This window comes from Gorilla gorilla, chromosome 10 (assembly GCF_029281585.2).
Source record: "Gorilla gorilla gorilla isolate KB3781 chromosome 10, NHGRI_mGorGor1-v2.1_pri, whole genome shotgun sequence".
Taxonomy (NCBI): domain Eukaryota; kingdom Metazoa; phylum Chordata; class Mammalia; order Primates; family Hominidae; genus Gorilla; species Gorilla gorilla.
Genome location: NC_073234.2, coordinates 22,479,627 through 22,500,920, shown reverse-complemented (window position 1 = coordinate 22,500,920; position 21,294 = coordinate 22,479,627). Strand labels below are relative to the sequence as shown.

At 57.3% G+C, this 21,294-nt stretch overlaps 3 protein-coding genes across 7 annotated transcripts in view; all 3 read right to left on the bottom strand.

Moving 5' to 3' along the window:
- Positions 1 to 40: 40 nt before the first annotated feature.
- P3H3 (prolyl 3-hydroxylase 3) lies at positions 41 to 11,786 on the bottom strand. Its single transcript, XM_004052594.5, has 15 exons — positions 10,988 to 11,786; positions 9,920 to 10,072; positions 9,375 to 9,576; positions 9,159 to 9,290; positions 8,577 to 8,713; positions 8,013 to 8,102; positions 6,287 to 6,339; positions 6,122 to 6,189; positions 5,882 to 6,006; positions 2,811 to 2,912; positions 2,322 to 2,472; positions 2,046 to 2,163; positions 1,862 to 1,937; positions 754 to 894; positions 41 to 597 (listed from the first exon to the last, which is right to left on the bottom strand). The coding sequence occupies exons 1-15, from the start codon at positions 11,483 to 11,485 to the stop codon at positions 427 to 429; spliced, it is 2,217 nt and encodes a 738-aa protein (XP_004052642.2). The 5' UTR covers positions 11,486 to 11,786; the 3' UTR covers positions 41 to 426.
- A 1,070-nt stretch (positions 11,787 to 12,856) lies between these two features.
- GPR162 (G protein-coupled receptor 162) lies at positions 12,857 to 18,485 on the bottom strand. 3 transcript variants are annotated; one of them, XM_004052590.5, is made up of 5 exons: positions 18,373 to 18,485; positions 15,498 to 16,795; positions 14,605 to 14,794; positions 13,925 to 14,082; positions 12,857 to 13,625 (listed from the first exon to the last, which is right to left on the bottom strand). In XM_004052590.5, exons 2-5 carry the CDS (start codon positions 16,362 to 16,364, stop codon positions 13,074 to 13,076), a joined length of 1,767 nt encoding a protein of 588 aa, XP_004052638.4. In that variant the 5' UTR covers positions 16,365 to 16,795; positions 18,373 to 18,485; the 3' UTR covers positions 12,857 to 13,073. The 3 variants fall into 3 exon arrangements, with proteins under 3 accessions (XP_004052638.4, XP_018893504.3, XP_004052639.1); XM_019037959.4 differs by having other exon boundaries at positions 15,549 to 16,795; XM_004052591.5 differs by having other exon boundaries at positions 16,500 to 16,795.
- A 997-nt stretch (positions 18,486 to 19,482) lies between these two features.
- The window catches only part of CD4 (CD4 molecule), a 32,811-nt gene continuing 30,999 nt past the window's right edge, over positions 19,483 to 21,294 (bottom strand). For all 3 annotated transcript variants that reach the window (XM_031007248.3, XM_031007249.3, XM_063693782.1), the window contains one exon: positions 19,483 to 21,008. In XM_031007248.3, the coding sequence (XP_030863108.2) occupies positions 20,978 to 21,008 (31 nt within the window). In that variant the 3' untranslated portion in view covers positions 19,483 to 20,977. The remainder of the gene's footprint in view (positions 21,009 to 21,294) is intronic.

Sequence of the window (21,294 nt, the reverse complement as noted above, 5' to 3'; positions counted from 1 at the left end):
GCCATCACAGAATCTGTGATACACTCGACTGGCCCCTGGCTGAGAGATCTTCACGACCTTTATTGCACAGACTGGGAGAGAGGAGCAGGGTTATACCTCCCAACCCCACCATCCTCTTCATTTAAAGCATCAGCCTCCTCCCCTGCCATTTCCGTTCAGGGAGGCACAGTGTTCCCCATCGGTCCAGGGCTGCAGGTCCAGCAGCGGGGCCTAGTCCCAGCTCCCCAGGCCTGGTGAGCTCCAGGCTAGCCTGTGCACTGTCCTCTGAGTCCAGGCCCTTGTAGGTCCCCAAGATGGTGGGGGTGCAGGGACAGAGAGCTTGCTGTTCTGCTCCTGATGTCACACAGGGGCTTCCTGTGGGTCCTGGCATCAAGATGGCCTTCCACAAGTCAAGTGGCCACATCCTCAAGGAGCTGGCTCAGCCACTCACAGCTCCTCCCGAACCCGAGGTGCCCTTCCAGTCTTGTCTTGGACCCTCTGGTGCCTGCGGCTAGGGGGCTCTGGGGAAGGGTCTTTGCTGGGCATTTCTTCTTCTTCCTCTTCCTCTTCCTCCTCCTCCTGTGACTCCTGCAGCAGTTCTTTGGCTTCTATCCACTCCTGGGGTTGGGGAGGAGAGTGTGGCCCATTCCCTGCACCCATCTTCCCTGGGCCAGCTCAGCCCCTGACCCTCACCGACTGTGAGCCTTCTCAGGGGCTCCTTGCCCACCCTTCACGCACCAGGAGAACCACGTCCCTTCATACCCCGCTCCTTACCTGCTCCCTGTGCTCAGGTGCCCACGTGTGCCACAGTGCCAGGGCACAGCGCCGTCCCCGAGTCACGGCCCACACCCCATGGGGATTCTCAACACCGGAGCTGAAGGCCACAAGGCGCCCACAGCGAGGACGCACCCGAGCCTGGAGGGATGAGGGCAGGTTCAGCTCCAGGGATTGGCTCTCTCAGAGAACCTGGCCCTCACTCCCTAGAGCAGGATGGGGACAGGGGCACAGAGAGGATCAGCTCTCTCGCTACCACTTCCTACTCCTTAATTCAGGGACTAGCTTGGGGCAAATGAGAAATCAGCTTCAACTTGCAGAGCAAAAATGCAAGAGGAGTTGGGAACCAAAGGAAAAAGGGGTCTCCACGGATGGTCTCCTGTTGGTTCCTGACCCCTGGTACCCTGATTTTTCCCACTTAGCCCTTTGAATCCAGGGCTTGAAGCAATCTGGGGCTGTGCATGCAGTACCAGACTCTATGTAGAAGGGGATACAGATATTGGGGCCATTTTCACACCCCACACCCAGATGAAAAATCACTGCCCCTCTCCTCCTACCCAATCCTAGCCCCTGGTGTCTGGAAACTTCCCACCTAACATTCATTAATTGCTTATTATTACCAGGCGCTGCCTCATTCTTTTAGGTACATTACCTAAATTACTTCCTACAATGACCCTTTAAAATACGTACTATTATTATCACCCCAGTTTAGGAAACTAAACCTCAGAAAGGTTCAGAATCCAAGCCCCAGTCAAGGTGGCCCTGGTATCTGTGTGCCAGCCACTGTGCTCATCTCGCTGCAAAGAGGAAGGACTATTTCAAGTTCCCCAAATCCCTAGAATAGGGCCATGGAGTCCTGGAGGCACCTGCAAGCTGTGCTTTATTCACCCTCCTTTAGGAGGTGAGACAAATACTGATGGTAGGGTTGATGGGGCCACTTAGAGACCTTGCTACGGAGGAAGCAGAAGGGAGGGCTGCGGAGGTGGGGAAGTGAAAGGGTTAAAAGCCCTGGCCATTTCCCTGCATTTGCCTCTGGAGCCTTCTGTTTTGAATCCTGACCCCACAGCTGGGCCCTTTGTCACACCGTCACACCCCCCACTCCACGCACCGTGACAGTGAGGGCGTTGGGCTCCGTGAAGAACAGGTCCCCACCCTGGAAGTCATCGTTGAGGTAGAGGAGTCCGCTGGGGAGGGAAAAAAGCAAGAGGCAGTGAGACCCCAACCCAGGCCCAGGCCGGCAGTGGGATGACCTTTGTCTGCCCACCTGCCTGACCGCTAGAGGGGCTGCCCACCTGTAGTCCCGATAGGTGTAGGCTGGGGGCTCCCGCCAGCACTCTCCCGTGTCCGGGTCCAGGACGCAGTTGTCTGCATGCACTGGGTGACTCAGGTCCATGCGCTGCTCCTGCTCTCCTAGGACACAAAGAGGTCTGGGGGTACCTCTGTGCCCCTGTGCCCATCTGCCACCCTGTGGGCTCATGCCGTGCACGTCCACCCCGGGGCTCTTGGGGGCAGTGTCCTGAGGGCAGGGCCTGAGGTTGGAGAAGAGCAGTGGGGGGTCCCTGTCATACCTTCTATGGCGCTGCGGCACACCAGGTGGGTGAAGGACAGATGCAGGGGCCGTTCCGGGGAGAAGTAGGCCTCGGTCAAGGTCCGCACCCGCTCGCTCACCTCCAGAAGCAGCTTAGCACCCTGACTGCCCACTGTCCCAGCCCGGGCCAGCTGCAGGCAGTGAAAGGCAGGGCAGAAAAGGAGGAAGGCAATGGGAGGGTGGTCTTGGCCCTAGCCCCTGCCCAACTCTGCTGCTCTCCACCCGTGGGTTTGGAGTCTGTCAGCATCCAGCTCTGTCCATCAGCCCAAACTGCTCCTTCTATCTCTCCATGACAACAACCCCGGCCCCAGCTCTCAGAACATCCCTTTTCTCCATGCTGGGTCCTATCAGGTAGTCTCGGTCCCAAGAAAGCTCCTTCACAAAAGCCCAGGCCCTGGGGCCCGGCTTCCTGCACAGCCTCTCCTCCAGGTCTGGGCATCAGACGGGCCCGGGTGCCTCCTGTGCTCACCTGCGCAGCCTTAAGCACTGTGAGCCCCTCGAAGCGTTCATGGGGGGTGTGAGGGGAGCGGCGACCACGATAGCCAGACCTGGCTCCAGCCCCAGCTGCATCCTAAATAGGAAGGAGTTTACCGTGGAGTCACTCCCCCAGCCCCTCACTGTCTGCAGGGCTGCAAGACCCTCCCTCCAGCCCTCCCGCTCTCCAGAAGAAGCTAGGTGCTCCCACAGTTCTGTTGTGGCCCCTCTTCCTGAGCTGCTGCTCTTTTCCAGAGAGTGCCCACCGCCACGGCTGTCTGACTGTCCCTCTCCGGTACGGGCTGGAATCCCGCTTACCAAGGGGACTGTGGAGAGAACTCGGGAGAGCTTCCTACAGCAGTAAGGGGGCCTCTGAGAGGGTAGGGACAGCTGGAAAAGTGGGGCAGAGCTGGGAACTAGGCAGGAAGGGCTTGATCATTAATCCCCAATGAGCCAAGAATAGAGGAGTCCCTCTGGAAACAGGACCCTAAGAGGAAGTTCCACAGTTAGGCCAGGTCCTGGCAGGAAGCTGACTGGCGGTAGGGAGACAGCATCAGTGGGCTATCCCTCTCTGACCTCTTTCCCACCTGACATTCTCTCGGAGAAACTGTGGACTCCGTGGCTCCCCCACTCCTTGATACTGAGTCACAATTACCCAGCCACCTCCGCGACCACTCTCACTACCTGGGGGTCTCCTAATATCTGGATGTCTACACTGGAATTATTCGCTTTTCTGACACCCGTTTTTTGTCTACTTTTTGAATTTGTTTAAGCACCACTATCTAGTTACCCCTGCATACAAATCTCACTTCTGAGAGACACCTAGTCATCCAAGCCGTCTAACCTGGGGCTTTTTTTGTTTTTCGTTTTTTGTTTTTGAGACGGGCTCTTGCTCTATCGCCCAGGCTGGAGTGCAGTGGCGCCATCATAGCTCACTGCAATCTCCACCCCCCAGGCTCCAGAGGTCCTCCCACCTCAGCCTCCCAAGTAGGTGGGAACATATAGGCGCATAGGCCCAGCTAATTTTTTGTATTTTTGTAGAGACCGGGTTTTACCACGTTGCTCAGGCTGGCCTGGAACTCCTGGGCTCAAGCCATTCGCCTGCCTCAGCCTCCCAAAGTGCTGGGATTACAGGTGTGAGCCACCTCGCCAGCCAACGGTGGCACTCGTCAATTACTCCCCTTTTCCGGGTCTTTTCTGCCACTGCATTCTACACACTGCCACTAGAGGGCTCTATCACTCCTACAGGTGACTCCAGACCCTGCACTTGGAGGTACTACAGGAATGCAAAAGTCAACCGTCCTAAAATCCTGCAACAGCTGTCTACCATACACACATAAAGCCCAAACTCCTTGGGAGGCCACAGAAGACACTCACTGTCCCTCGGCCTTCATGTGTGGGCTCTCTCCCTCTTCCCCTATACTGTCTCTTGGTAACATACACCCTGATGATTCTATGTTCTTTTTAAATTAATTAATTAATTAATTATTTAAAAAAATATTTTTCGAGATGGAGTTTTGATCTTGTTGCCCAGGCTGGAGTGCAATGGTGCGATCTCGGCTCACTGCGACCTCCGCCTCCTGGGTTCAAGCGATTCTCCTGCCTCAGCCTCCCCAGTAGTTGGGATTACTGGCGCCTGCCACAATGCCCACTATTTTTTTTGTATTTTTAGTAAAGACCGGGTTTCACCATGTTGGCCAGGCTGGTCTTGAACTCCTGACCTCAAGTTATCCACCTGCCTTGACCTCCTAAAGTGCTGGGATTACAGGCATGAGCCACCACACCCAGCCAGTGATGATTCTGTAAAGTTCTAAGAGCTTTACCATGTGCTAACTCATGGTAGCACACATGAGTCACATAGTGTCACAACGACACTATGACAAAAACACTATTATTATCCCCATTTTATAGATGAGCAAATTAGGCTCAGAGATGTTAAAATAAATTGCCCAAGATCACACAGGTAATGACTATGGAGCTGGCCCTGCTCTCACCCCTGTGCTTGACTGCAGTTCCCAGAATGCACCTTGCTCTTCTCCCTCTTAGACTGATTCCACCCCCAATCGCCTGGCTAACTCATCCTTAAGACTGAGCTCAAACACCTCCTCTCCAGCAAGGCTTCTATAACTGTGCATTTCAGTGCTTCTATTTGACATACTTTTTTTTTTTTTTTTTTTGAGATGGAGTTTCGCTCTTGTTGCCCACGCTGGAGTGCAATGGCACGATATCAGCTCACCACAACCTCCGCCTCCCGGGTTCAGGCGCTTCTCCTGCCTCAGCCTCCCGAGTAGCTGGGATTACAGGCATGTGCCACCACGCCTGGCTAACTTTTTTGTATTTTTAGTAGAGACTGGGTTTCTCCATGTTGGTCAGGCTGGTCTCGAACTCCCAGCCTCAGGTGATCCACCCACCTCGGCCTCCCAAATTGCTGGGATTATAGGCATGAGCCACCATACCCAGCCCAAGTATATACTTCTTTTACCAAACTTACCACCTGCTTATATTATGTATTTCCTTGTCTGCTTCCACCTCTACACGTGAGCTCCCAAAGGGCAGAGTCTATAATCATCTTCCTCTCCCTAGAACCTAGCAGTTTCTAGTGTATAGCAGCTACTCAGTGAGTATATTACTGAATGAGCATTAACCTAAGATAAGGGTTGAAGCTTCATAAAATGGTAGCCTCAACCTGGTGAGTATGAGTCATTCAACCTAAACTAGGAGGGAAAGAAAGGCCTGCGTGTCTGCTAAGCCATCAGCCAAGCCAGTAACTAAACTCTTGGCTAACCAAGCAATCCTTACCTGCACACTCATCCATTTTTATGCCTTTATGTTTTTTGTTTTGTTCTTCCTATCAATTTCTAGCAAAATTCATTTGTAAAGAACATCCACCTATGTCAGCTAAATTAAGACAAGACGGAACTTATCCACAGCTGAGAGGCAGTGGTAAGCACAGTCCTGGTTGGATAATCAGGACAGGCAGAATGAAGGGGGCAGGCCAAAAGCAAGGGAACAGGTGATTGTATCCAAGAGTCTTGAACGAGCTGATGAACTTGCAGGTCTTCCTACCTTAGCCAGCTGCAGCAGCACCCCACACTCGGCTGGGGTGAGCAGCCCATCCAACACCGCCCGCTCCGACCCATTCAGCTGCCTGGAATCCTGGGTCAAGGTCACACCCTCCAGGAGAAGGACATCTGCCAGGGAAAAGACAGAGCAGAGGTGGCTGAGCATCCCCTAAGGGCAGGCAGAGCAGTAGCTAGCAGCCCCCAGACCCTCCAGGCTCCTGCCTTCTCCCTTCCAGGAACTCACCCTTCCAGTAGGTCAACGGCTTTGGCTTCGCGGGCTCATGGTCCCAAGGCCTCTTCTCTTGATCCTCTCTCAGGGGTGAGAGATGCACTCAGTGGGTGCCCAGGATAGTCCAGACCCAGCCTCCCAGCTCGGGCCAAGCCCCTCCCACCACAGGGCATATCCTACCTGAGCTTTTCTCTAAGTGCCTCAGGGATGAGAGCTGCAGGGGTCCAGGGGTCCTGCGACAGTCCAGAAAAGCATCATCACCCACCAAGGTCAGCCCCTGGAATCCCTGACATTAGAGCTGAAATATCTCATTAAGGTCCTCCTGTTTCCAGAGAGGAAGACGGAGATAGGAAAAGCCCGGGACTCAATGTCAGGAGCCCTGGGCAGTGGATCAAACTGTAACAAGTACAACTATAACTCATATAGCACTTACTACCTGCTAGGGGCTATTCTAAGAGCTTTATTCATGGAAATGGAATTTATCCTTTAAAGTTCACAACAGTCTCATGAAACAGACAATATTAAAGTGCTCATTTTGTAATTGAGAGCCCTGAGACACAGAGAAGTAAAGTAACATGCTCAAGATCACACAGCTACAAGTGACAGTTAGTTGTTTTTTGTTGTTGTTTTTTGTTTTTTGTTTTTTTGAGACGGAGTCTCACACTGTCGCCCAGGCTGGAGTGCTATGGCGCGATCTCAGCTCACTGCAACCTCCGCCTCCCGGGTTCAAGCGATTCTCCTGCCTCAGCATCCCAAGTAGCTGGGATTATAGGCGCCCGCCACCACGCCCAGCTAATTTTTTGTATTTTTAGTAGAGACAGGGTTTCACTATGTTGGCCAGGCTGGTCTTGAACTCCTGATCTGGTGATCCACCTGCCTTGGCCTCCCAAAGCAGCGTTAGGTTTTAAACTAGCTGCAGGCCAGGCGCGGTGGTTCACGCCTGTAATCCCAGCACTTTGGGAGGCCGAGGCGGGTGGATCACCTGAAGTCAGGAGTTCAAGACCAGCCTGGCCAACATGGTGAAACCCTATCTCTACTAAAAATACAAAAATTAGCCAGGCAAGATGGCGGGCACCTGTAATCCCAGCTACTCAGGAGGCTGAGGCAGAAGAATCGCTTGAACCTGGGAGGTGGAGGTTGCAGTGAGCCAAGATCGCACCATTGCCCTCCAGCCTGGGTGACAGAGTGAGACTCTGTCTCCAAAAATAAAAATAAAAATAAAAAAAACTAGCTTCAGAGTTCGCACATTTAGCCAGTCGTTCTCAAGCAGGACACTTCTGCCCCCCAGGGGTCATTAGGCAAAGTGTGGAAACATTGATTGCCATGACTCGGGGGCTGTCAATGTGCTATTGATCTCTACTGGGTAGAGACCAGGGAAGCTGCTGAACACCCTCCAAGGCATAGGACAGGCCCTGCCCTCTGCCCCAACAAAGAATTATCCAAAATGTCAGATCCAAAATATCAGTAGCGCCAGGAAGACTGAGAATGCCTGCTTGATGCCCTAGTCCTAGCCATAGATAACCTCTGCCCCGCAGTTTCCTCTCATAACTACAAGAAGAGAAATAAAAGCAGCAGTAACAGAGCTTTCTATATTTTGTTATCAAATGATGTGGTTTCAACAGCCCTGTGAAACAGATGTGATTATTCCAACTTACAGGTAAGGAAATTGAGGCAGAGGCAAGTTGAAGTTCAGAGATGTTTGGGGCAGAGGACGACTGACATTTAGGCCTGCGTGACCCCAAAGCCGCCCTAACTACAGGCACACTGTCTCCGTCCCTGTAAAACTGGGATGGCAGACTCTTCTCCAAGCCTCATGGTGGAAAAATGGAAAACTCTGTTGCAAACCAAAGTGCCATCCCTCCTGGGAGTGCAGAGGGGTGAGATGGGCAGAAGTGGAGTGACTCACAGGATCCTTGAAGCTGGTCCCCAGGTGCTCCATGGCATAGTAGAGCTGCCTCTTCTCCCCCAGGGATCGGAGGATGAAGCGCTGGATGTCCTGAGGGTGAGATGATGAGCAGTGAGCGGGGGCTGGAGGAGGGCAGGGAAGCGCCGGCTCTAGGGCACTGCCTGGGTGCTCCATGCTCCTTGAACCTGGCACCATGCCCCCCGGTTCCTCTGTTCAACGTTCCCCCTCAGCAGCTTCAGAGCATCTGGACTTAAACTGGAAAGGGTGTAGGGGGTGGGAGTGTGTGTGAGTGTGTGGGTGTGTGTGTGTGCATGAGTTTGGGGGCTGGTGGCAGGCAGGAGTGAAGTAAAGGCAAGAGAGATGGGGCTGAGGGCTGGAATCAGAACTCCAGGCTGCCGTGGGGAGCAGCGAGTGGAGACGGAAGTCACATGCTGGACTTGGAGTCCTTTGGGTGACTAGAGTGCTCGGGTAAGAGGCCAGCGGGGGGTGGAGGTCCAGGTTACTTCTCAGGTCTATTTGTTTGATTTGGGGCTACCTCCTAGGTGAGTGTGGAGAGGGGATTACCTCTCTGGGTCCGAGGCCAGGTCTCGGCTCTCCCAGCTGGGCCTGGTACTGGTTCAGAGCCCTCTTGGCAGCCTCATCCTCCGGGTAGAAGAGCAGGACACTCAGGACATTTTCTATAGCCTGGGACAGATTGTCCACTGGAGAGGGAGCGACAAGGTCAGGGGTCGGGGGATGAAGACTTAGAGCACATTGATCCTTGGGGCAGAGGCAGTGCTGGAGAAGGTGGTCTCCAGAGGCCAGACAGCCAACTCCAAGAGCCCCCCTCCCACTGGCAGACAAGTTCAGCTGCCGGTTCTTTCAAACACTGGTGCAAACATACCTTAGCTGGAGAGTTCAAAGAAGAGCAAGAGGGGGGAAAATAAAGGAAGGTGAGAAGCAGCAAGGCAGAAGGAAGCCCATCTCCTGAGCTTGTCACAGGCGCCAAAGGAGGGCAAATTAGAGTCCTTGTGAAGTGATGGTTCCCATGCAGCCCTGACAGTGAAACTACAAATCCAGAGACAGATGGGAGGGATAGAGAGATGGAGCTCAGGATAGCAGCAGAGGCAAATCTTCACTCCCCGTTTCCACCCTTCCCCAACTGACCCTGAGCATGGGCCTCATGTAGCCGCCTCAGCTGGTTGGGAATGAAGTCTGGGACAGGGAAGCTGCGACCAGGGCGTGTGGCTGTTTCCCCCACACAGCGTTGCCGGCACTGCAGGACCTGAATCCAGTGTCCTGCAGAGGAAACCCATAAGCCATTCAGCTTGTTCATGCCCCTCCCTGGGCACCGACCCACCCCCTCACACACGGGACCCTTACCTGCAATGGCCTCATAGAGGCCCCCCTGGCTCGCAGCCCCATCCTCCTCTTCTTCAGCCCCCTGCTGCTCCTCAGGCCCCTCACAGTCAGCACGGCAGCTGTCCATCTGGGCCAGGCTCCCCTGAAGAGCCTCCTCTAGCCTGGGCAGTGCCAGTCCTGCCTCCTGGCGCCCCAGTAGCTCCAGGCCAGTGTCATAGGCTGCCTGTTGGGGAAGGGAGCAGTCAGTCACCTAAGATCCAGGGGTTGCCAAACTGGGAGGTAGAGAGGAGAGGGGTGTTGGTCTCATTTGGGGCAAGGACTCCATGTCCCTCTTCACCGTGGAGAAGAATAAGGGTGGGCCTCAGAATCATAATGTTAGAACATCAGATTTCAGTGATCATCCAGGAAGGAAACGAAGTCCTAGAGAAGGACTCCCAGCCAGGGTCGCTGAGGACCATTACCCCATCTCTGTATGCTCAAGCAGCACAACGCGCAGTTTAGTGAGGCCTGTGTATCCAGCCAGGAAAAGGCTGGGGGCAAGACAGGGGTGGTGCTGGGGTTCTCACCCAGTGTGGGGGCGTCTCCAGGTCCCGGAAGCTCTGGGGCCGAACTCCCGACATTCGTCTGTACTTAGCCATGTCCTCCCGCATCTGCAGGTGCAGGGGGTTTGCTACAAAGAAGGTGTGTGCTGCCGCAGCTGCCAGATCCAGCTTCTTCAACTGAGGAGGCGGAGGGAGGAGGGCATCAGAGCCCTGGGACGGGGGGCAGACCTCTGCCCCCTGGCCAGCCTCCCCACCCTACCCCAGACACACACTCTGGGTGCCCCAGAGCCTCATGGAAGACTGGCCAATCAGAACCGCCCACCGCCCAAACTGCAGACCCCCTAGAGGCCAGAACGTTGGGACTCTCAGAAGGCTGGCACCGAAGGAAAGGGGATCTAAAGACGTCGGAGTTGGGTGGGACGTGGGCCTCAGGACTTCAGGACCTCAATTTGGGAGACCAGGTGGAAGTGATGGCTTAAGTGAGGTGGGGTAGTGGGGGACTCAGCGACCAGCAAAACCCGCAGGTCTCTAGGACCCTGAGCTGAGGTGAGTACAACCGGCGCCCCGCTTCCCCAGCCACGTAGGCAACTGCTGCGGTACCGGCGGCTGCGGCGTGCCGTCCCCTCCCGGCCCGCAGAGGTCTGGCCTCGGAGGACCCCGACCTTGCCTCCGTCTGCTCCTTCCTTTCCGAAGCTACCTCCTGCCCCAAGCGAAGGTTCACACTCACCACCACCCCCGACACACACACACCCACGCACACTTCCCGTCCGAGAGCCGGTTTCGCCCCCACCGCCTCCGCTTCATTCCTAGGAAGAGGCGGCCCTGTCCCTCCATCTTCGATCTGCTCCCGTCCCACCTCACGACCTCCCCGCCCCATTCCCATTCTGCTCGCACTCCCCCTCGGCTGCTCCTCTGCGATCTCAAGAGGTCCTCGCGGTCGCTTAGCCAGCTCCTACGCAGAGGCCCGCGGTACGCTCCCCAGCCCCGTCCGGGGCCCGGGCAACAGCATTCCGCCTACTCCTGGGCAACGCAAAGTAGGACAGCGTCGTGGTGAGGGCTGGGACCCTCGGAGCTGCCCGGCCCGCTCCCCACCTGGTAATAGGCCCTCTGCAGGTAGTTGTAGGGCTCCCGACGGCGGAAGGCGTCCCGGAGCGCGCTCCCCACGCGAAGCCGCGCCGCGCCCCCGGGGCCCAGCCTCCGTGCTGCGCACTGGGTCAGGCAGTCTGCGCGGCGGAGCGCTGCACGGAGAAGCTGTCGCTCCCAGGACCCCTGCGTGGGTCCCGGCCCGGAGTCGGGCTCCGGGGCCCCGAGAAGCACGGCGGGGAGCGCGGCGCCCGGATCGGCCGCGCAGCTCGCCCCGCAATCCAGCCGCACCCGGCCCAGCGCCGCCTGGCTCCGCAGCGCCTCCCGCAGCAGCGCCACGGCCGGCGCCCAAGCCCCGGCCGCGTAGGCGCGCAGCCCGTCAGCGTAGAGCAAGTCGGGGGCCTGCGGGGGCGCCCCCGGGGACAGCTGGGTCAGGCCGGGGGGCTCAGGGGACCCCGGGGGAGGCAGCAGCAGCAGTAGCAGCAGCGGCCGGAGGAGCCGGAGCATGATGTCGGAGCCGCCCGCCGCCGAGGGGAAATGCGGGAGCCGAGAGGGAGGGAGAGGAGAGGGGGGAAGGGGGAGGGAGGGGGAGGAAGGAGAGATGGAGAGGCGGAGGGAGAGGGAGAAATAATGAGGGAGGCCGAGAGAGAGAGACCGAGAGAGAGAGAGAGAGAGAGAGAGAGAGAAGATGGGGCTGAGACCCGATGGTGGGAGAGGCCCATGTGAAAAGATGGAGAGAGAAGAGTGCTGAGTGGACAAAGCTGGTCTAGTGTGGAATAAGAGGGAGAAACTGGGAGGAGGAGGGCAAAAGGCGGGAACTGGAGCAGGCCTGGGCATCCATGAAGGATGACTTCAGCCCCAGCGGTCACTTCAGCCCCTGAGGTCTGAAGGTAACCACTGGGGCTGTGTTCCCTCCACACACACGCTTCTGGGTCCAGAAAAAGGAGTGTGGACGCCGACCCCCCCCCGCCCCCCACCCCCCCCACACACTCATCCACCCCTGCACTCCCACCCCCCCACACTCATCCACCCCTGCACTCCCACCCCCCACACACTCATCCACCCCTGCACTCCCACCCCCCCACACTCATCCACCCCTGCACTCCCACCCCCCACACACTCATCCACCCCTGCACTCCCACCCCTCCACACACACTCATCCACCCCTGCACTCCCACCCCCCACACTCATCCACCCCTGCACTCCCACCCCCCCAACACTCATCCACCCCTGCACTCCCACCCCCCCACACTCATCCACCCCTGCACTCCCACCCCCCCAACACTCATCCACCCCTGCACTCCCACCCCCCCCACACTCATCCACCCCTGCACTCCCACCCCCCCCACACACACTCATCCACCCCTGCACTCCCACCCCCCCACACTCATCCACCCCTGCACTCCCACCCCCCACACACTCATCCACCCCTGCACTCCCACCCCCCCACACACACTCCTCCACCCCTGCACTCCTTTGGAGAAAGAGCTTTAAAATGCAGCAAGGAGGAGGTGTCCAGGCCCGGGACACTGCATCAGCCCCAAAACCTTTCCTGCCCATAAAGTGAGCCCCTGGATGGATTTGGGGTTAGAAGGAGAGTTGGGCACTGGGGCTGGAGCCACGCTCTAAAACCACCTCAACAAATCTGAACAGAGATCCTTCATACCCCAAACCAACAAAGATGTGTGTCCTCAAGCCCCGCCCCCAGCAGGGTATGCTCCTCCCAGCCTTCCCTGTGCGAGGCTGCCTGGTGGAGCATGTGATCATTTCTCCATGTGTCCTTCTGTGCCTCTGTCTGCTGCCCCTGCTCTGTCGTGTCCCCTGTGAGCCACTCCACCCTCCAAGCCCCTTTCCACCGCAGTACACTGGACACTGAGGTTTCCATGGCAACACTTCAGACTTTAATACATATTGCTAGGGGTGATGGAAGGTGAGTAGGGCATCTGGTCACTTGGATGGGAGAGAGCAGGGCCTTCTGAGCCCCAAATCTAGCGCCCGTCTCCCCAGAGTCTGGAGGCAGCTGCCCTACTTTCGGCCAGAATGAGGTGTTACTCACTCAGGCTTTCTCCTCTGAGTTCAGCAGGCCTGCTTGGGCTCACAGGGTCAGCTGGGGAAAGATGGGGTTGCCTGGGACCCAGGATCCTTCCCAAGCCCTTGCACTTTCTTCACCCCCCGTCAGGGAGCAGCGTCTCCCTGCGCTTAGTCCCAAAGGAAGTCCAACGGCTCTGCTCTCAGGGGACCCAAGGGAGAGTCGGCGGGGTGAGAGGCCCAGTGGCCGGGGCCGACGAGGAGAGTGCCCTGGTGAGGCAGTCGGAGAAGGCAGAGGTGTCTCATCGATGAAGGTGGTGATCTCCTCCCGGAAGAAGCCAGGACCCCGTGGGGGTCCCCCACCTGACCCCAGAACCCCACTCTCCAAGAATTGGCGAAGGCTGGCCAGCCCCCCACCTTCAGCCTCTTCCTCGTCCTCCTCATCCTCCAACCTGTGTCTTTGTCCCAGGTACTCAGGAGGACCCCCAAGGGCCCGGCTCTGGGCTGGGAGGACCCGGATGTCATCAGAGGATGACCACTTGTGCAGGAAGGAGCCTGGTTCCCGAGGGGTAGAGAAGATGTTTGTCTCATCATGGGACAGACGCCGGGATAGGGGGACCTGGGAAGAGGAGCGGGTAAGACCTGAAGGTGCTGCAGGGACAGAGGCAGAGGCAGGAACCAAGTGGGAACTCCGGAAGATGGTGCCACCTTCTTAACCTTCAAAACGTTTGCTCCGGTGGGCAAACCTGGCCCCACGAGGTCTGAAGGGATGCCTCTCTTGCTATAGCTTTCTTTCACCCAGCTCTATGGTGCCCTGAAAGCCAGGGCTAGGGAAGAGGGGATTGGGGTGCATAACAGACACTGGAGAAAAGTGATGAGCGGCACCAAGGGTAGGAGGTGTATCCCCCAGTTCCATACCTGTAAGTAGTGGACTCTCTCAAGAGGAGGGAAGAGCGTGTGCCTTCCAGGCAGCAGCTTCACCTGGGCGGGGTCCCGGCTCCCTGGTCCTGTGGCTCCGTTAGCATCAAAGCGAACTTTGCAAACTCGGCCCTCCGCATAGTCGTCACAGCCCCCATCTAGGAGAGAAAATGGGCAGAGTGGTTACAGGAAGGGAATGCCTACCGCGGCCCCCCACCACTGCCTTTATAAGCTCCCAGAGACCCCTTTAGTTCCCATTAGCATGTATGTTCCAAGAGGACAGTGAGAGTGGCTAGCATTTGCTGCGTTCAGTGCTAAATCCTGAGTGGAGTGCTTCATACATATAGATGAAGTTATTGAAACAATTGCCTGCACTCCCCCAAGAGCCGTCCCTATAGCTGGGGGGCCTCTCTCGGGAAGCTCAGGTTCCCCACAATGCCAGAGCTGGGCAGTGTGGGTTTCTGGAGGGGAGCCTAGGCCCAGTGAAGGGAGCCCTGAGTGCTGCGGGAAGCAGTGAGTGGACAGCAGGGTGCCTGCTTAAGGAAAGGGGAGCCCAGGGTGGTGCAGATTCTGTCCAGTAGGGGGCACTCCAGGGCAGCCCATCCTCTGGCTGAGAAGGAGCGGCAGAAAAGGGAATAGACAGATGTCCAGGAAAGCCAAAGCCCAGCCCCTCCTCTGACCGTCATCTCCATCCTCCTCAGACATGATGGCCACGCATTGCTCCCACACTGTGCGCACGTCGGCGCGGTAGCGCTCGCAGGACCAGATGAAGGAGGGCAGCAGCAGCGTCTGTGCCATGGAGCACCACAGCACAGCCAGCACCATCCAGGGGGGCGCCGAGTCCGACTTGAGGGAGAAGAAGCTCACCACCTGGGGAAGGGTGGGAGCGGGCTGGGTCAGGTCCAGAGCTGAGGAGCCCACCTGAACCCCATATCCTAGTGCAGCTGGTGGGCAAGACGTCAGAAGTAATGCCTGATCCCTGTGCTCTCAACAGAGGTGGAGATGGAGTGAACAGAGGGAAGGGACTGACTCAGAGGAAGGTCGGGGAGAGTGCTGGAGACAAAGCCCTGCGGTCAGGAGGGAGAGGAACAGAGGTGGACCAGGAACCGTAGAGACAGAGAGGAACCCAGGAACAGTGACTAGATGGGGTGGTGGGGTGAGCCCTGTGGGGTTTCCAGCCAAGAGTGCTCAGAGACCATGTGGCAGCCAGAGGGAAGGAGGGAGTGGAGAGTGGAGCCCAGCGGCTGGATGAGAGGTCTGCGGCTGAACCGTGGAGCTGCAGGATGGATGACGGAGCTGGAGGACAGGTCGTGGAACTGAAGGACGGTGATGGAGCTGAGGAGTGGGAACTGAAGCAGATGCTGGAGCTGGGGTAGACAGGGTAGTGGGAACTAAAAGATGATCAAGATGGGGGCCACAAACGGCGTGGGGGATGGACAGAGGAGAGGAAGATGGATGATGGAACTGGAGGAGAGATGACGGAGCTGCTGTATGGCTGATGAAGTTGGAGGTCAGGTGATGATGCTGGGGCCTGGATATTGGGGAGAACAGGTGGGGAGGACCCCGATCTCACCAAGATGGGCACCCCTGTGAGTGAGTCATAGAGAAAGACGATGGCGCTGACCAAGTTGGTGACCTGCAGGGATGTCTTGGCAGACTCCGAGCCATCCAGCGAGGACCGCCGCTTCCCTCGGGCATCCTCCACCACAATGGCTGGCACCTCAAAAGCTGGCCGGGTACCCAAGGCCCCTGGCCCACCCGCTTTGGTCCCCCCACCACCCCCCACTCTCCGGGCCTGCCGAGCCCTCCTGGGCCGGGCCCACAGTGTCTGGTAGAAGGTGATGGCCACACAGACCAGACCCATGACAATTCCCCCAAGTAGCAAGAGGCTGAAGCAAACGCCAAAGCCGAGGCCGATCTTGGAGACTATGAACTGGCAGCCGCGGGCATAGTAGCGCTCGCCGTTGTTGTGCCAGCCAATGGAGGGCAGTGTGGAGAGGATGAAGCTGACCATCCAGATGCCCATGACGGCATGCAGTGCCTGCTTCTTGGCGTTGCTGAGGCGGTAGTTGACGGGCCAGCGCACCATCCACATGCGATGGTAGGAGAGTGAAGCGACCGTGAAGCAGGTAGCCAGGGCCAGGGTGTAGTAGGTGGACACGAAGACCTTGCAGATACTCTCGTTCCAGTCATAGTCGGAGGAAGCCTGACGACGCAGCTGCACCACAGCAAAGGTGGTGAGGGGCACAGCTGCCATGAGTATGTGTGTGCCTGCTAGGAAGCAGAGCAGCAGCTCCAGTGGCTTGTGCTTCTGCTGCTTGGCCGAGATGCTGAGGATGATCCAGGCATTGGCCAGCAGCGCCAGGAGCCCACAGGCCAGCCAGGACAATGCATTGGAGCGCAGGGAGGCCTCCTCTGCCCCCGCCCCGCCCCGAGCCATCCTATCCTCAGCCCCCCACCCCCTTGAGCTCTGTGGGGGTGGGGGCTAGGTCTCACCCAGGAGCCCCACTCACAAACACTCCCATGATCCCCACAATCCTCGCCCTGTCAGCAGGCAGGCCGCCCCCAGGCTCACCCCAGTGCTCAGCATTGCATGATGGACCCAGCTGAGGGCAGATGTAGAGGGCAGGGGAGGAGACTGAGGGTCAGCAGAGGCAATCCTCAGCTTTCATACTGGGCGGGGCCTTCCTTAAGCATCCCTGCAATTGATGGGGCAGGCAAGCTGGCTACTTTCCCAACTATGAGGCTGGCTGGGGGGTTCTGGTCCCCATGCTGGGACTTCCAGGTCTCTTTTGCCTCTGGTTCTTGACCAGTCAGGAATCTTCTGGATGCCCCAGGGATTTGGGGGTGGGGCTCAGCCCCCTGGACAGGCTGCAAGGGAAAGATGAGATGTGGGAGGGAGAGGGCAAAGGTAGGGCCTGGGCTGGTCTCCAATCAGCCTCCTGTGCCCCCTTTCTTGAAACTATAGGCATGACTGATTACTAAGGCCCTGAGGGTCATTCAGAACATTCCTTTGCCTTAACTCTGACAGCTAAACACCCCACACAGATGAGAGCCGCACTCTTCCAGACCTCTAGGGAAGAAGGTATTCCCACCTCCCTGTCTCCTTTAGCCCTTCCTCCTCCCGCTGGAACTCCCAGGTTCCTTCTTAGAACATCCCCTGCTCAGCACTACTCCACCCCTATCTTCAAGTCCCTAAATGTCTCTTCAGAACTACTGATGGGAGACACATGACTGGTTTCCTCTTGAGGGTTCACAGTGAACTGGGATATGGCATCACAGCCTTCCTCCCCTACCTGCCGGTCTCCTGGATGCGGGGGTCTTGGTGCTTAGCCCCTACTTCCCCAAACCTGGGTGATCACCCTCCAGCTACCCAGATCTGGGAAAATGGGAGAAAGGAGTCTGGGACCGAAGGGGGTGCTAGGGAACCTGAAGGCGGGGAAACCGCTGACATCAGAAGCATCCAGAAATGGAAAGAGGGGGAACTAGGGAGAAGGAGGAGAGTTTGAGCAGAAGAGAAAGAGGGGGCAAAGTGGTAGTATCTGAAAATAGCAGGAAAAGCTCAAACCCCCTGGAGAGGAGGCTTTGGAGGGAGGAGGGACTGGAGGAGGGACTGGAGGAGGGAGGGAGGGAGGGAGCAGGGAATAGGAGGCTGAGAAGAAAAGCCAAATGTTCAATAAGGTGCTGACTCCCCGTGGGGAGACCTTGACTCTTCCTCCCTGGCCCAGAGCCTCAGTTTCCCTCTCATGGGAGGAAGGATGGTCCCAGTTTTAGTGCGTGATGCTGAGCTTCAGTGAGCCCTGGGAAGGGGGGTAAGGGAATCGGGTGAAACCCTGAACAGAGTGGGGCTGTAAGGAAGCACATAATGGCTTTAGGGTAAGTGGGGTAAAAATGGGGCACAGCAGTGAAAGGGTCTGTTTCCCATGGAAGCAGCTCAGACCCTTGCTTTCCCCAAGAGGTCCTGGTCCACCCCCACCCTTGGCTTCCCTCCGGAGCCCAGTACACCCTAGTTGCCATGGCAATGGCCAGCCAGAGGGAGGTGGAGGGACTTGGCCAAGAGCAGCCCCCAGTGTCCTCTCCTACAGCCCTGGACCCCTTCCCACCCACCTCCACCCAGGCCCAGCTGGTGGGCTCTGGACGAAAGAGAGGGAGTCAGAGAGGGAAGGAGGCAGGAAAGATGTGAAGGACAGAGAGAGGGAGGTGAAGGACAGGGAGAGATCAGAGGAAGGTGGGAAGGGGTATCTGGGAGGTTCCCTGGCCGACGGGGTCCCTCGCCCTTTGGGGTGAAGGGGTAAGGTCAGGCGGCTCCTCCCTCCTGTCCCCCTCCAGGTTCTCCAGGGCAGAAACAGCAGGTGGCTGGGGAGGAGGGGCCGGCCTAGGGGAGAGGAGGCAGCTTGGGGGGAAAAGGGAGGCAACACAGGGGACGGGGCAGGCAGGGGTCGTCTTACCTCTCTCTGGCTGCGCCCAGCACTGCCATGGAGACCGCACTCCCGACGCGGCTCTCTCGGGCTCCCGCTGCCTGCCGGCTCTAGCTTGCCCGCCCTCCTCCCTCCTTCCCTCTCTCCCTCCCTCCCTTCCCCCGGGCCTCCCTCCTCCCCCTCAGTCCCGGCCTCCCAGGCTCAGCCCACGGCTCACTCGGTCTCTGCCCCTCTCACTCTCTAGGACCCTCTCTCCCGGGGTCGTCCTGCCAGTGAGCCCAGGCTAGAGGGACGGCAGGACAGCTTTGTGGGGGGTGGGGGGGGGCGGGAAATGAGTGCAGGGTGGGGAACTGGACGGTGGTGACTCGGGGAGGAGGGGCAAGGAAGGCGCTGAGAGGGAGGGCGGTGAGGAGGATGGCTGGGAACCGGCTTCATTGGTGAAATGGTTCATGTCCTGCCCCCACCCCTTCCCGTTTTCAACACGAACACAAGCTCCAAGAGGCAGCTGGTGTTGTTGGGGACTGAGGAGCCAGCTGTTCGGGGAGGAGGAAGCGTGTGTCACTGTGTGTATCTGTGTGAGGGCTGGGCCTTGGGTTTGGGAGTGAGGGGGCTTGTGGTGCAAACTGGGGCTGCTTGTGAAGTTGGGGGTGGGTGTGCACAAGCTGAAAGGATGTGGGCGCATGCATGCACACAGACACACACACTCTGCTTCCTCCTCCTGGAACACAAACACATATGTTGGGGATACAATTTGCACACACATGTTACAGTTTCTCATAGTCCTTTTTCTCTGCCACACACATACACCAGGAGAGCTCACACAACCCTGAGTCTCTCCCCCACGGTATATCACACACATGTAATTACAGAGTCTCAGCCTCACACACACACAGGCCCACACAGAGCCCTGTGGGTTGTGGAGGTGGGTAGCCAGCCTCCACAGAATTTTTCCCTCTCCAGGGAAACTTCATCTCCTTCCTGGGCACGCCCAGCAACCTCTCCTCTGGGTCCGACCCCAAAGACCAGAAGATTCCTGGTCCCCAGAGAAGGGGTCTCTCTCTCTCTCTCTCTCTCTCTCTCTCTCTCTCTCTCTCACACACACACACACACACACACACACACACACACACGAAGAGCATCTTCTTTATAGTAAGTTTATTGTATTTTTCTTTCAGCTCAGGGGAGCAGGGATGGAGAGTGGGCACAAATGCAAAGTAAGCAAATGGGGAGCCCCAGCAGCAATAGGGGGGTCTTCCTGGAAGAGGCAGGCTTTAAAGACAGGAGGAGAAGGAAATAGGGAAAAGGAGTTGGGACTGAGGGAAGTGGTGAGGAAGGGTAGGAAGAGAGGGGATCCTGAGAGAAGTGGATCAAGAAGATTTGTAACCCTGATTTCCCTGTGTCCTGAATGGTCTCGAGGAGGGTAAGGGAGGGTGTGGGGTAGGCGCAGAGCCTGGCACAATCACCTTTGAGGTCCCTTAGAGGGTTCCCTCTCAGGCTAGCTACCCCCTCTCCCAGCAAAGCTCTCTTCCAGGAGGTTCTGCACAGTGTCAGTGACTGGTCACTGGGCATTCTCTCCTGCAGTGCCTGTGCTCCCAGCCTGCACTCTGATTAGAAGAGCCAAAGGCTTTGTCCTCTGGTAACAGATTCTGCCACCAGCGGGGGATGAAGGAGGGATTTTAGACAGGGAGGCCTTCATCCCTGCTCGTAAATTCTCTGAGATGGGCCCTTCCCATGGGTGCTGTGCTTCTGTGAACCCAAAAGTACACATTGAGTACCCACCACTAGCCACTGGTGAGAGCCGTGTGGCATTTGTCCCTGCATTCAAGAGGCAGCAGTGGAACTTGGGACAAGGGACCTGGGTGAGTCCCAACTCCAGCACTTGCTAGCTGTATGACCTTTGGTAATCAATCATCTAGCCTCTCTGAGCTCTGGTTCTGGTCTATAAACTGGAGATGATCATCTTAGTTCTGTCACTGCCAGCCTTGTAGGATTTTTCTAAGTCTCAAATAGACAGAGGATGTGAGACACCCCTTGAGGCCATGTACATGGGGCTGTGTCCAGAGGGGCTGTTTGTGCAAGGTCAGAATGTGAGTCTGTGGCCCCACCCACATAGGGTGAGAAGTGGGCAGCATGGGGCAGGAGGTGCTGGCTGCCAGAAACCTCTGGATCTGCATCCATCCTTGACTGGCTTGGCTGTGTGATTTTGTGCAAGTTCCTGCCCTCTGTGGTCCCAGGGTCCTGTCTTGTAAAAGAACAGTCCCATGCTCCATGCTTCCAGACACCCAGCCACACCCTCCATGCCAGCCAGGGCTGGCCCTGAACACTCCCCTGGGATCCAAATGAGCAGTGGGGAGAGGGTCAGAGAGAAATAATGAGAGAAGGGCTAGGGCTTGAAGGAAAAGGAAACGGCGTGGAGAATGGTGTGATTAAGCCTCTGGAAAATAGAGAGCAACACTCAACCAATGAAGCCGGGGCCTAACCCAGGAGAAACAATGGCAAATTGTAGAGGAGGCGAACAGGAGGCCAGAGGCCTGGGATCTGCTACATTCATCTGGTCCACAGGCCATGAGCCCAACGGGAAACGCGGGGCAGACACCTGGGGAGGCTGCAAGTGGGATCTGCCTGGCCTCGTGCCTCAAATGGGGCTACATGTCTTCTGAAACCGGCTGCAGGAACAAAGAAGAAGGGGAGCAGGTCTGTCCCCACTGCAACCCCTTTGCGTTCTAGCACCTCCAGTGGCCTTTCCAGCGCAGCGCAGCTCCAGTGGCTTTCCACAGGGCCTTTCCTGGCCTGCTGCTCCTTCAGCTCCATCCTCCCACTTCTGCCTCCTTCTAGCTCCTGGCCATCTTTTCCCACCCCTCTATCCTCTCCACCACACCCCTTTAGCCCCCATCTCCTCACCTCCACCCCTCCCAACTCTCCCTCCTCAACTCCTTCCTCCTCTCCATCCTC